The sequence below is a fragment of the Colias croceus genome, chromosome 4 (genome assembly GCF_905220415.1).
Source record: "Colias croceus chromosome 4, ilColCroc2.1".
In the NCBI taxonomy this organism is placed as follows: domain Eukaryota; kingdom Metazoa; phylum Arthropoda; class Insecta; order Lepidoptera; family Pieridae; genus Colias; species Colias croceus.
Window position 1 is genome coordinate 11,139,578 of NC_059540.1, and position 16,414 is coordinate 11,155,991.

The following is a 16,414-nucleotide window of genomic DNA, read 5'->3' on the forward strand; positions in this document are numbered from 1 at the left end:
AGCTATTCGTTTTTTGGAACATTTAAGTTATGTGTTTTTAATTTTATATGTTATAGTTATAACAATAATTTACAATAGCCTGTTTTGCTAATACATTTTTAAAACATTTGGGAAGCAACGGCAGTGCCCGCAGTGCCCAGTGGTTAGACAAGTGGCTTTCGTTTAGCATAACGTTTGATAGAATAGATTATGAATGTATGAGATTGACATAAGCTGTAGATAAATGTATCGACAGCTTACGTCAATCTCATACATTCATAATCTATTCTATCAAACGTTACGCTAAACGAAAGCCACTTGTCTAACCCCTCAGTCGAGCAAAATTGTTTCTTTTGTTTTGAGGCAAAACATGAACTTCGCCATTCTTTTCGAAACTATAGTAACGTAACTTTCCAAACGGATCACTATCCATTACATTTATATTCAGCGTTATGGAAATAAATATTAATTAATTATTTCTGTAAGAAATTAAATTCGAATCACATTTCCGATCGGGAAGTCTATTGTGAATCCCCATACTATTAGGTACCACCACCCAAGTACCCAACTTACGTTTTGAACTAGCCCCCTCAATCGAATCTCCAATCTCCATAAAATACCTAAGTATATTAAACAATTATTATGAAAATACTAATATTTCAGTTACTCTTTCATTTATTTTTGTTTGTTTTCCTTTTCTCTCAATAGTTATTTCTTCATTAGATATGCAAATATATTTTATATCAATTTAAATGATGTTTACAAAAACCACTAATGTAAATCATGAATGCAAAACATTTGTTTTGGTATATCTAACATTTGCATCTATAGGTATGTCTGGTAATAAATCTTAATAGCTTTTATAAAAGGGACTATAAAATTTGAGAATAAAAAGGCTATCAAATCGTTATCTTCAATTAAAAGAACATTGAATGAAATTGGCTATACCATGAACTTGTGTGGTCATAAGTAATATTTTGTGTGTGGTAATAAAACTTATGACCGCCTCCTCGGTACAGTGATTGACGCGTGACCGTAAAATCAAACCCGGGAGGGTTTGATTCCCGGTGGAGATGAAGATTAAAAAAAACTGTGGCACTCGGGGACTGCCGCGGTAAAGCTATTGCATAGCATGCCTTCAAGCCACACCTCCGAGCCCATCGGAGTGGGGAGCGTGAGGTTTTTTCGTTACGGAATTTCTCTTAAAAATGTCTCGGTCTGGCAGGACACGGAAGGCTGATCACCAAGTTGTCTCTAAAAAAATTCGATCAGTGAAACAGATGTTTAATGCATCTGCCCGTTACCCCACTATAGGGGGACATGACATGGGACTTCACTTTTTTTTAATAAATCTTATATGGGGTAGGAATATTTAATGATTTATTTATTATCTTTGTAGACTTTTTGGTGTTCGCAAAACTTAACTATTTAATGTATTTAGGTTTTAAGTGTGTGTAAGTATTCCAAGGTTACATTAAAATAAAAAATAAAAAAAATATTTTTTATTTTAATGTATCCTTTGAATTCTTAATTTTAAAACACTTTTAATGAGATAAGAGTTAAAAATAAATAACGAGAAAAATATCTTGTTCTTATAAGATTACAAAACGTTTAGAATTTGCTATAAAAAGTCAGACCTTTATACCATTTCCCAAATTCTTCGTCAAAATTAAAATTCTTAAAGCGAAGGTGATAACTTCATGATAATTAACATCTTTGCCTCACGTTTTGGTAATTAAAAAAAATGTAAGAATCGCTACGAAAGCTTTCAGTTTAAGGTAAAATTTTAATTACACTTAAGTGCTTGAATGGAGATAATAACTGTTTAAAGTTATGATAATTATCACTTACAGCACTAAGTACGTCAATATATAACCAAATAAAGATCATGGTACCAATTAATTAAAAAAAAATGTGGTATAAAATATTGATTTATAAATTTATCGATAACTAGCGGTCCGCCCCGGCTTCGCCCGTGGTACATATTTCGCAATAAAAGGTAGCCTATGTTCTTACGCAGGGCGCATCAGTTCTTAATCTTTAGATGATTTTCTTTGCCAAATTTCATCAAAATCGGTTGAAAGGTTTATGCGCGAAAACCATACATACATAATTACAAATCTTTCCTCTTTATAATATTAGTAGGTATAGATACAGTCGTACAATGCTACGAAAGTCTTTAAAAATCAATCAAAAGAACATTGATTTAATATCGAAGGAAACATTAATTATAAGGTAACCTTTACCAAAACTGCCATTTCGAAAATAATACTAAAATTCCCTCTACATTCGCCGCTTTAATCGTTACAAATAATAGAAGAGACTCGATATTCACCTTCCGACCTTTAGCAGACCCTCCTTCATTTACTTTATGTGACAACTTGTATAAGCTGTTCTGATTAAAAATGTGGCGGTTAATCAAATGAGTCGATACAAAATTATTGTATGATTGTAACTTGTTACGATAAATACAGGTAAGGGTAAATACTGTAAGTATGGCTATGTGAATTCAAATGATGAAAAAAGCACTATTTTTAACGTTAAAAAACCTTAACTTCATACTCTACATCTTTTTCCCAGCTAAATACATCAAACATACAGACAAATAGGTAATTAATCAAACTTCTTAAATATTTCGGATGTCGTATTTAAAAAAATGATAGTTATGTCAATATAAGTTACCTACAAGATCAATCGATAACCTCATTTTTTATGTCGGCTAATGAGGCCTTATCGATTAAAAGATGCTTCTGTTACACGCATTGACACCTCTCCTACATCGGTGTCGTGATATCAATGATGTCATCGACGAGTTATATATAAACTCTTATCGATCTCTCATCTGCAATTTTTATTGTTATTTATCTAAATGCATACTAAAGATATTTGACTGTAATTTTTAAATTGAATAGAAACTTTTTTTGTCCTAATTAAATTCTTAAAACAGCATACCTAATTCCAGTCACTTGGTGCAGGTATATTTATATGCATGTTTAAGCTGTTTTAATATTTTTTATCACTTTGTATTAATTTCATAAATTTATGTTAACGCTTGTGTGTAAGCTGTGGTCACATATAACCGGTTGTGCATACGCCAACTTATATATAAAAAAAATGTATTTAGCCTAAGTACACCTGTAACGACCTTTTGTGATTGAAAATAAATAAAGAAATGGGATATTTCTCAACTTGATGTTTATGTTATGGTCATGTCCTATCACGGAGAGATGAAATATATAATAGAGGACAATTTTGTGATACTTACTGCACTAAAAATATAATATATCTCCTACGCACGTGGAAGATGTCTATTAGAATGCGAAAGTAACAATCTATATGAGTATTTGTTTCCTATTTTGCCTAAACAATTAAAAGTACATACACAGGCTATTATTTTATCTATATCTACTAATATTTATTTGTTTTTAAGTTTATTTATTTGTTTTCTTGCTTGAATATCTCAGGAATCTAGCTAATCTCAGGAATCACGGGTCCGATTTGAAAAATAGTTAGATAGTCCATTTATCGAAGAAGGCTTTTATATATCATCACAGATCAATATAGAAGCAGAGCAATGCAGGTAAATTCGCGGGTCACAGCTAGTAGAGATCATTTTATGCGCAAATAAAGTAAAGTTTTTAAAAATGAAGAAATAAAACGTATATTGTGTTACATCTCCTTGTTTGTGTCGATTGAAATATACGCTTGTACCGAGTTGTATCAAAAGGTGATGGTTTGAATGTTTATTCTAAATTAAGAAATACAGCATATAGCTTTGGAACGCTGGAAAAACGTAACATAATATACTACTAGATGTGATAAAAAGTGTTTATCGTCATGGTATTTAGTTATTTTCTGAAGCTGACGACACATCATTTCAATCATCAATTTGGTGTAGGTACATTTTTTTCACACTCGTTACATGAGAGCGCTAAAAGATGTTTTAAGGAATAAAGAAGTAAATAAGTATTTTTAGAAGTTCACTTCAATCTAGTGCACACTCTAAATAATATTTATAAGGTAAAAAATTACCTTGAAGCAAATACAGTCTACATTTGCTACAAGTAAGTAGGGTCATTGCGCCTGTTCGCGTCCACCTGCCTATTCGCGTCCATTTTGCGGATATCTTTTAGAAAATTCACGAAAATAAGTATACTTTATGTAAAATTGTAATAAGAAAAATTTCCGATAATACCTCAATGTATAAGAGACATGCACACATATTCAAAATATGCCTGCGCACCGCCTATCCTATTTAAAAAAAATATTTAATTTTGGCTATTAAACGAGAGAGCTAAAACGCGCGGGATTTTGAGAAAAAAATAGTGCGCAGGGTCGCGTTTGACGGTAAGCATCTTATTGTTAAATGTGAATTTTTGAATATGTAACTGTTTCTTTGCTTTGCTAACAAAACATGGAATAGTATGGATTATAAATAAGCTTATTTCTTTTACAATTAATAGCTAAAATAAGGTGGACGCGAATTACTACACCGAATTTGTACAACTTCCATTTTGCGTCCACGGTGGGCGCAAACTATACCTGTAGTGCATAACAATAGAACATATTGCGTCCACATTGTTTTTCATTACGTAGCAATGAATTGTTTGTTAAAATATGTAATTTAAAATAGATTGTAAATTTTTGACTAAGACCACAAGTTGATAATTTAAATTTTCATTCAAATTAGCAAATTTTTATGCTATTTTTTCATTTTAAAATGGGTATTCTAAGAATGAGACTAGTATTTTTGAGAATGAGAGTCTGTGGTTAAGAAAATAATATACAAAAGAGAAATTTAATTCTTTAGAAACTAAAAAATAGGGTAGGTAGGTAATCTTAATAGAACTGATTATTATTTATTTACATAACGTAACTTTGTTTTTTGTTAATTTTTGGTTCTAATAATGATGAGAAGGTAAATATAATTAAGTTTTTCCAGTTTCCTTACACAGTGAATTATATTAATAATAATGTTGATTTTAGGGTTCCGAAGTTCCGAACCTAGAAAGGAAAAACCGGAATCCTTGTAGGATCACTTTTATATCCTTCCGTCTGTATGTCCGTCTGCCGGTCTGTCTTTCTGTCAAGACCCTTTTTCTCAGTAACGCGTAGAGGTATAAAGCTGAAATTTATTTTGAATACTCAAGTCTACGGTCCCTTGAAGCAGTGAAAAAATCAAACTTATAAGCCAAAGCAATCAAAAGATACAGCCGTTTATGCTGCCAATTTTCGCAAATTTCGACATTCGCAAGGGAATCAAAACCTACAGGGTACTTTACGTGAACACAGACACTTGAAGTTTGGTGCGAAGCAACGTCTTATAGCACAAATAAGGGAAACATTGAAAAAATAATCATTTACAGTTAAAACATATAAAAAAAGACAGGTTAATACGGAACCCTCGGTATGCGAGTCCCACTCGCATTTGGCCGGTTTTTATTAAATAACTGTATTCGTAAATAAATAATTTATTAAAATCTAATTTTTATTTGCATTTATCTGATAAAATATCACCCAATACATTCTTAATTCCTTTTCTAAGCTGGTGGACGCGAACTGGTCCACGGGTGGACGCAAAAAGGCATTTTTGGACGCGAACTGGGTAAAACGCCAAATTCTGCTATTTGTCTAGATAAATAAAAACCACATGATATTTCCAACACAATTGAAAGTAAATCTTAAAATAGACTATGTAATGAACACGTTACATAAATTTTGCGTTGAAATTTGTTCTGGAACATTTTTATTTTCTCCTTCAGACTTTCCAACTGCACTAAGTGGACGCGAACTGGCGCAATTACCCTATAATGTTTTAAATAATATAATATCTCCATGTGTAAACAGCCTTACGCTTCTCAAGTAGCCAAGCATTCCAACAATTACGAACAATATTCATATGTATTCCTGTCAAATAGATCAGAAAAGCGCAATAAGATCCTGCTGTAAATAAAATATTACACTTGATACAAGTAGGTAATATTTTGAGATGTTCAATCGGATATATGGGTATAATAAAGTTTTATTGTTATAGGTTACATACATACCTACTATGCAATTCAAGTATTTTTTCTCTCATCATATCTATCTGCTTCAAAAATGTCACGTTAAATTGAAATTTGAAAATGGATTTTCTATTAGATTTGGTCTGTTTTCCCAGTTTTCACAAAGCTGTTGTTGTTTTAATTTTATATATTCTAATGTAGGTACGGTCTACTTACTTCTAACAGACGAACGGCAAGTTGCGAACGGCAGAGGCTATACTTTCTTACATGTTTGAACTGCACTCTATTAAACACAGAGCTCTATGTGAACATAACTTATTATTGTAAGAAATGTTTATCTATCGTGTCTATATTTTTTTGCCAACCTCCCTTGACTTATCTTCAAATTTGGTTTCAATTTAATACCAATTTTTATTACAAGAAAATAAATACGAATATAAATCATAATCTTCAATAAAGTTTAATTCACAACTTTGATTAATTATACCGAAAAATCAATAAAGATTTCTTAATACTAATGATTAATTTATACTCCTTTAAACATTTAAATTTATCTGAAAAACATTTGTAAAAACCTATCAAAGTATTATAATACACAAGTTTTAAATAAGAACTTAAAAAATCGAGCATAAAAGCTTTTTAGATTTTACATTTCTGCTTTGATAAAAAATAGCGACCGGTATGCGACTTAGTCCTTACAGATTAGTCGGCAAAAAATGATACTTTATTAAAACGTTTCAATTAACAATCTCTCGTACAGTGATAAATCGTTAAAACAGTAAATAAAATAAAGTAATGGACACTAAAGAGCAAATTGCTAAGACACAGCGTTAATCTTATTTGTAAAGTTAAATATATAGTAAGAGTTGATTTGCGACATTGAATGATATCTTGCAGAAACTCTGCGGAATGCCGATTTTCCATTGGTCGCTGTAGCATTAATTATCACAATGAGCTTATAAATTTTCTTTTATGCGTAAGTAGTTATTTTACTTTAACTATATCGTTGTGTTAAGTCAGAAACAAGTCAGAAATAATATTTCGTTATGAAAATTCAAATGCAAATACCTACTAAATTGTTGGAGTCTGTATTTATTCTGTAAAGCAATGACAATTAAAAGAACGAGTTTTTAATTCGTCTTTTTGCATGCAAATACCTTATTTTAGAAATTGTTATCCTGTACATATTTACATATAAAATGCGTATAACCCTTCGTTGGACAATTAAATGTCGCATTGGTATAAGTACAGCTGTCCCCCGCATCCCGCGGTATCGCGCCAACAAAGACCATAATATCATCTTTTTTTAATTGAAAATGTCAACGGCTACAGTTTTACCGGTTCTGTTTTGTTAAAAAACATTGTTTTTTAGTTCATTAGCTTCGAGATACGCGAACTTATTATTTCATGATTTTAAATAGACTGTCATTTAAAGTGTAATTTTCGGTTTCACATTGTTCGCTTCGAGTTCAAGTGACTCAGGATTGCATAGCAATTATCACATGAGTATTTACCTAACAATTAGCACGGACGGTGATGTTTTAAATATTATTTGACTTTGGCTCAAACCTGCGGGTTCGTCCGCAAAAGCAACGATTTGCTAAACACAATACCTAACGTTGCCTTGAACTTGATTTCTAAGTTTGAGATAAACATTCGTTCGGAATATTAAAAAGTTCATGAATATATTAAGTTTTTTATTGCCTATCGGGAACTAGTTTTTGGAGAAATAGCGACGATGTTTAAAATAAATCAATTTATTTTATGGAATATATTTGTGGAAATGTTTTTATTATAAGTAATTTTAGATAGACGACTATTAGCAAAGTTGATTGGCCGAAACGTTCTCGAATCTCATCAGACTGAGATCACCACTTAAATATTAAATAACTCTTATTTATTCAATAAGAGTACAGTTTGACGTAACAAAACTTTCAGTTATTGCATAGGACACTGCATTTTGGTCACTTTTTAGGTTTCCTTTCGTCTAAGTCTAGTTATCTATATTTTTAAATAATTATTAATGACTAAAATTATTTACTATGAATAATTATATTATAAGCCCTTACAAATTTTAAAAAATATTGAAAAAATGTCAAAAAATTCTTATGTTGTCTCTATCTGAGAGAGAGCTTCAGTAGAGAACCTAATCAAGTAGAGACCAACCAACATTTCTGAAATAGTCAAAAAACTTACCTTCATGGTTCCAAAAAAAGTCTTCCGTATGAACCACAGATTCCTTAAACACGTGTCAGTCACAAAATGTTTCTAATGCACCGATTTGAAAAAAAAAACAATAACTGTTCTAAATTCAATAAACGCGCGTAGCGGCAGAAATGTGTCAGTGGCGTGCGGCGGACGGCCTAGGACGATGTACGCGTGTCGAATGCTAATAGCAAAATCGAAATGTATTCAGGATTTTTGATGAATTTTGGAGCGGGCACGGGTTTTAACAGCGTCGCGGTACATCCGAGACTGGTAAACGAAGTCGCTGGACATCGACTTTATAAAAGTTTGTCCACAACAATGCGCGTAACTGTCCTATGTTTCGGTGCTATACCGATCGCGCGGGACCTAATTGTCATGATGATTCGATTGATGTGTTCATTAACCTGGTTTTTTTATTGAAATTTTTCGACATGTTTTTCATGTCAACAACAATGTGCGAAGTACCTTCACCAATAGGCAAACTATAAAACAGTTACTCTATTTTATAAAAGGGCCAACTCTATATGGATTCCTTACCAACTGCATATATCTAATGGCATTGAAAAATTCAAAATACCTATCAAAAACACATTAAGGAATATGCAGGATGTTTGTTAGAAATGCAGCACTATCTAATAGAAAGACATAATTATTATAATACTAAGGTTTCAATACGCAGCTAAGTATGTCATTGGTCTAATCCATTTGAACCATACCCAATCTTTGCAAGATTGGGTATGGTTCAAATGGATTAGGGTGAAACTTGCAAGTTGCAACCTTACAAAAATTTGCCTTGGACTGCATGGATAAGAATCACTTAATTACTATTTACATTATGTAACATAATTTACAATTATGTAAAGTGGGAAAATAATAACTATAAATAATCAATCAACTTGTAAAATATTTTCCGAGTAGCATATATTTTACAAAACTAAGTAGACCTACTTCAATAGTTCTATTCAAATATTGTTAGACACACTTTCAAAAATATCATGCAAACATTCGACACCGTCTAAAATTTTGCATAGAGCAAAACACAATATACAAAAACATTGAATACTTTATGTCCCCTACATAAGAATGCATAAATACTGCATAAATATAAATATGACAACGGAATAACTATTCGCTATAATATAAGTACTTACCTTTTCGATGTATGCAAACATTCAAAACGCAATATTGACTATAGATTTTTTTTTTAAATGTAGACAATATTTTTTTAATTACCTACCTATAAATTATTATCAAATTAAGGTAACGTTTATAAGGATGAACTTCCAAAAATACATAAATTAATAGCAGAGAGAAGAGATACGAATGGAAAAACCAAAAATTTCCCTATCTAGTACCATCTCTTTAATACCGTGGTTAGAGCAATAAGCAACAATCGAGATTGGTGGCACAGAAGACTGGTCGACTACTTGTCTGTAAAGAAAATTAATCAATGCAACACATACGCATGTTTCAGTCACAAGTAGGTAAAATGGACTTGTTTTTTTAACTTCGATGGTTGAATAGGACTTAACTGCACATGCAAGTTGCAGTTGAATTTAGTGTAAATACTTTGCACAAAATGGACCACCTGATGTTAAAAAGTCACCTCCGCATATAAACATTCACAAAAATGTGGTATATGGTATTACAGGTGTTACACCGACCATTTAAGCACATAAAAGCTTTTTGCTTGAAAGCTACTTTATCCTAGTTCGGGAAAACAGCCCCATTCCTTTCCTTAAAAATATCTTCCAAATTCCTCTGACACGGATCGATACACCAGCTTACAAAAAGATACCAAACAACAAGCTGTCCTATTAATAAAAGCTATTTAGATTAATTGCGGAAGTTATTACTGAATGGGTTTGCTACAATTGTAGCGCGGCGAGAGCTTGCAAAAAACGTGGTCCGAAATACCAAGGAACATCAACATGTTCCACGAGGCCATTTGCAGTCCTTGTTACTTGTAATGTCGTATATGGTCTATCACGTATTTTTTCCTTTATACCCTTGTATCAGACGAGTTCTTTGGCTGTCATTGATACTACTTTAATTCAGAAATATGGCTGATGCTCACTGAAATGGAAATAAGATGTAAGTATTTACTGTATACAGTAACCAATAAAAATCTACAATATGAATTGAATTGTCTCTATACTTACTCTTTTTTGATCAGAACTTAATCCACATTCCGGAATTAGGCTGATTACGTACTTTGATAAGAGATCAATTCTTATTCTATCTACGGTAAAGACATCGAGCGTGATTCTTCCAACAAAACTTTGCTTTCAGAGAAGACTCTTGAGATCGGTAGGGAGAGATGTCGCTGTTTGCGTCTGATCTAAAGATATACTATCACTTACCTATTAAAATCTCTCAATTTTCAATATATCATTAGATAAACGGCATAAAGACTAAAGTGAAAGCCAATATAATTCATGTAAAATTAACAACAATAATAAGAATCAGTCGACCAAGCTACATTTCCACCCTTGTCTAGGCCCCTATGGAAAGCTAGATCCGGCGCTGCTCAACTGCAGCCATCTAAACTAGGTCAGTCCCTATTAACCTTTTCACGTCACAAAAAAGCGTTAATCAATGAAACGATTCGATTATATCAGACAAGATAATGCAAGGGTATCGTCAAATGTCACGCGTTAATTCGGAATGTACGGCCGCGCCTCGGCGCGTAGGTGTGCGGGCAAAAAACTCATGTTATGATCGTGTAAGGATAAGAAACAGTCATTTGCGCTCATCCTTCAATAGCAGGATAATAATGTTACCATTGTTTAACGTTTTGAAACACTGTTATCACGTGCGATCCTTGCGAAAAAAAATACTATTCATCTCCGTATGGCCTGGCTTGGTTCACGCGCTACGTGGTAAAAAGCCTAACGAACTCCTACGAAGTATATTAAATTCATCCATATATGCATATCATTTAATTTGAGTAAAAGTTCGATTAATAATCATCGTCACTTGTACACAAACTTGCTGATTTATAATATAAGTTGCCTACAGTAAAAAGTTTTATAAATAAATTCCTGTATGATGTTTGAGTTTGATATCGGTAACATTTTTTTTGAGAATTGAAATTATTAGGTGTAATAAAATAAAAACACTTGTCATTAAATTACGCGGCAATCCGAGATAACATCTCATTATAGTGTGCGACTGGTTATAAATATTTAGTGCCTTTTGTATTCAGATTGTCGCCAATCAATAACCTTTACACTTGTACTTAGCAATGCTACTGCTACTAATGTTTATGAGTAGAAAAAATAAATATGTTTTTATGTTGTGTGTACAAAATTTTGTTATCCCTTGAGGCTAAAAATTATTGTAGTTTAAATACTGTTATAAAATCTTAGGAAAGTTATAACTGATATTGAATATATTAGACAAAAATATAGTTTTTAGAATTTTTATCTGTTTGTCTATATGTCCGCGCACTTAAAAAGTACAGCATCGATAACTTCTAATTTGGTACAGAGATAGCTTGAGACCTGAGAAAGGAGGAAACGAGAACTATTCTTTGACTACACTGGACGCTGCAGCTGGCAAATCCGCTGGCAGAAATCTAATGATAAAAAAATAAATAAAGAAAAATCGTTTATTTGTTTCACAACAGTGTAGGTAGGTACCTACAATAAGCTTTGAATACAATAAAAAGAAATTTACTTAATATCAATCATAATAACTATTTATTTACATCATCATAACATCCTTCATACTTTAATGCTTAACACAACTAGCACCAATCTCCTTTTTTTCTATTCAATCCATGGTAAGTAGAATTTTATCACCTTATTAAAGGAGTTTAAATTAAGATTCTCCTAGATAAACTTACTTCAACGGCATAGATCTTAATATTCCTTTTTTGCGAGCACTAGCCTATAATTACAATGCTGATCGAGATCGACTAGTCGACGTTTTTATCTGGTTAACCAAATTACCACTTTTGGCGCCATACATTATTTATTGGATTGACATTACGAAATGTCAGACATGAAGTGTTAAAAGATATCTCCATAAAATGATTACAATAATCTTTGTCCAAAGCAATTTGAATTGTAATAGCGTCTCATCTATACATATAATAAATCTGTAGAAGGGTCAATTCTGTACATTGAAAATATTGAAAAAATAAATAGCAGGGGGTGTTACTGGATCGATACCAAACCCAAATATGTGATTAAAAAAATTTTTGTCTGTCTGTCTGTCTGTCTGTCTGTCTGTCTGTCTGTCTGTCTGTATGTGAAGACATCACGTGAAAACTAACGGTTCGATTTCGATGAAACTTGGTATAAATAAACCTTATTATCCTGGGCGTAAAATAGGATACTTTTTATCCTGGAAAAATACGTAGAAAAAAAAATAAACTAAAATTTTCAGTTTTATCCATAGACGTTGTTCTATACCGCAGTGGATTCAGCGCCGTAACATGTAGCTCCGAAAGTCGGATTTGGCTTGAACCGTTTGCGTCACACGACAGCCGCACGATGCCACGCCTGCCACGACTCCTATATAAGGACTGCGATCCGCGCCGCGCGACGCCCCGTCCGATTAGGGCCCTTCTGGCCTCCTCCACTCAAGCGACAGCTCAAGCCGAGGTTCGTGGTCCCCGTCAAGGGGGGACGCCCTTGTGCATGTCGCTACCAGGGTGAACCTTCAGATCACCCCCGCGTCCGCGTTAAAATGTAGAAGCCCTTCTGGCTAACATTGAGAAACACCACACAAAAAAAAAAAAAAAAAAAAGCCGCGCGACGCATAAAATTTATGAATTTTGATGCGAGCGGACGTGTCCAGTGTGGCGAGCGGTCGTTCTTATTGGAATAAAATATATTGTATGCATAATAATAATAATTAACATATTAATATTTTTTTCATCGTAAATTGGTTTATTCATTAAACTCATAATTCTCTCTGTCATCTCATTTCATTGTATTTGTAACTATACATATTATTATAGTAAATCTGTAGAAGGGTCAATTCTGTACATTGAAAATAAGTTGAAAATATTGAAAAAATAAATACCAGGGGGTGTTACTGGATCGATACCAAACCCAAATATGTGTTTAAAACATTTTTTGTCTGTCTGTCTGTCTGTCTGTCTGTCTGCATCACGTGAAAACTAACGGTTCGATTTCGATGAAACTTGGTATAATTATACCTTATTATCCTGGGCGTATAATAGGATACTTTTTAAATAAAATACGTAGAAAAAAATTAATCTTTTCAGTTTTATTCATAGACGTTGTTCTGTAGAACCGCGAACACACGTTGCGTATTATTATAGGCCTAGCCGTATTTGGGTCCAATATATATTTATAAGATATCATTGTCAGAGTTACTCAAAATGAAGAAATAAACCATCCACGCGAAGACCGACATCCGCGCGGACGGAGTCGCGGGCGGAAGCTAGTATTATAATAAACGAATAAAACATAGGTACTTGGATAAAAAATGAATGCTTTCAATGCCGCTCTGCGATAAAGCGCGGGCAGCCATCACTTTAGGCGCCAAATTTCTATAAAAAGTAAGTAAGACTATGTATTTATCAAATTATTCATCTAGTTATTTAGCTGTTACTCGTTTTTAACATACTTACGAATGATTTTTTATTTATGAAAAATGAAAATGTAAAAAATTAAAGGAAGTGTGCTCGGAGTGCAATTAGTGTTTTGCTAATACTAGAAAAGAAATTGTATTTTATATCAGAAAATTCATTGGGCATTAAAATATACTCACATAAACAATATTTTGGTAGTGGTTAATTATTCGTTAATTACTGCTTAATTATCTGTCTGCAATGTTGCGTGTAGTAATGCAGAAAATACCATCACATAGATTAAAGTAGCCATAAACAACACATAGCCACAAAAACATGAAAAATATGAGGATATTTCGTGTTGCAGTTAAACGAAAAATATAGTCATTTTAAGTAAGGTCTGCTTTAGGTACCTAATGATTTTGATTATTGTGCTGACTGTATTAAATTCTTTATCGTGAACAAATTTTCTGTTTAAAATGAAAAAACTTAATCCATTTATATGTATGTCGCACAGTATTGTGCGTTATCATTGAAATATTGTTTGTTTGTTCTAAAAATAATCAATTAAATCACTATGTGGGTATGTTTGATTATTATTAACGTGTTTTGAATGTCGTGAAAAAAAAATAGTTATAAAATAAAACAAATAAATATATTTCTGCATAAGTAGTATATTTAATAAAGATCTTTTCATAGTTCATATAAAACTGTCATATCATAGTCCTATTACTATATTTACAAGATTACAATATTCATCGTAAGTATTTACACATACATAGAGCATTTCAATAACAAAAATCTAAAAAAAAATCATAGTCCGAAACCACGCATACTATTATGTGATATATTGATTTATAAACTGCAATTTTACAAATATTTATAAAAATACTGTCTATGGGGAACAAAAATTATGTTCAGAGTTGTAGTGTGTTAACTAAGCAATAAGATTTAATTGGACTTAAAGGTAACTCATTGCTGCCTAATATGTTCTTATTGTTTACTAATAGTTCGACAGAGCCTCAAGTCCGCTAATTTAGTTATGTCACACCATTATAATACAATTGACATAACAATACAATCCAATTATCATTGTGACAAAATTAGTATTCTGTAAAAATTAAAAAATTGTCAAATATACAATGCATATAATGGTCTCGCGATGAGACCATTCTCAAGAACCATCACCAAAGCGATCGGACTCAAATATTTAGCTAATGTTTTTATGTTTGAATTGAGAAATTGAAAAATTAGCCAGGCCGTACACGAACTGCTCGAGCAGTTAACGGCTGAGCGACGCACACGGACTGCTCGAGTGGTCGGTCGTTGACTGTTCGAGCAGTCGCTACAAACGGCGTAGTTGACCGCTTGAAGCGGTCGCGACGGCTCGAGCAGTCCTTGTACGACTGTGAATGAATGTCTATAGTTCACCGCGCGGTTACGGCTTCAAGTCGTCGCGTTGGTCTCAACTGCTTGAAGCGGTCCGTGTACGGCCGCCCTTAGGCATTTAGCGGACTTGAGGCCCAGGACTGTGACTTCATAAATTATTTACTTATAATAGGAGTTTAGTTCAGTTTGAGTTTAGATTGTATAATATTTTATCTTATTGCCTAATCCAAATACGTACTCAAGTTTTCAAGTAATAATGTAACATATTCCATCTTAGGTAAATTTAGGTACTACTGTGTAAATGTCTTGTGTGTTTTTAAAATATGCCAATTTAATAGATGACAGGCAACTCATATTGCAATAGTCAAGAATATACTACAGAACATACTCCACACACATATTTTTGCAATAACCTACTATTCATATTTCATAATCACTCCAAAAAACTTAATCCATTTAAATTATAAATAGGCTATAAAATTTAAACTCTATATACACAGTGCTTGTACAACTTTATTATACATTTATATAAGAATTTCATCACAATTCCTATATAATTATATGTGAATTATATATTATAATAAACATTTTTGTGCGCCTTATACTACGAGTGGAAACAATTATACATCATTCCGACCCTGTACACTTATTGCATAATTTCACATGTATTATGTACATAAAAACCAATCATTACATTGTTATTATATATATAAATACAATTTGTAACAGAAAATTCATATAAAAAGGTTACAAGAAAAATTTAAAGACCTGCAAAATTTGTTCAACAAAATAGAGGAAATAAATTGAAGATATTTAATCCGTCTCCTATAATGTACAGTTAATAATATCCCTTTATTATGGATGGTTGCATTTTTAATTATTTCATTCACAAAACAGATAAAAAAGGTTAGAAGTACCATGGGCCATTAGCCATGTCGCTCCTATTTGAAAACACACATATTTATATATCAACCTGTACATTGACAATATCGACACAGTCGCAAAGAGATAGAAACTAAATATACTTAATACACTGCTTGCAATGCATAGTGGTGGCGATCCATGGCGATCGATCGTCAAGGCCTGTTCAGATTAAAGCGGTATCCGGGAACGGTAGCGAACAGCCGATCTGTACGCGATTAGAGTCTCTATAATATACTATGTAAGATATTTAATCGCGTACCCATCTGGATACCCATCATAATGGCTACCCACGGCGGTAGCGGATACCGCTCTAGTTTGTATAGGCCTTAATACAGGATATACAGAGAGGAATTTTGTA

At 32.6% G+C, this 16,414-nt stretch overlaps 1 protein-coding gene across 2 annotated transcripts in view; it reads right to left on the bottom strand.

Annotated features, from left to right (window-relative positions):
- LOC123690905 overlaps nt 1-8,462 on the bottom strand; it is a 49,915-nt gene extending 41,453 nt beyond the window's left edge. For both annotated transcript variants that reach the window (XM_045635035.1, XM_045635034.1), the window contains exon 1: nt 8,181-8,462. In XM_045635035.1, the coding sequence (XP_045490991.1) occupies nt 8,181-8,186 (6 nt within the window). In that variant the 5' untranslated portion in view covers nt 8,187-8,462. The remainder of the gene's footprint in view (nt 1-8,180) is intronic.
- Nucleotides 8,463-16,414: the final 7,952 nt, after the last annotated feature.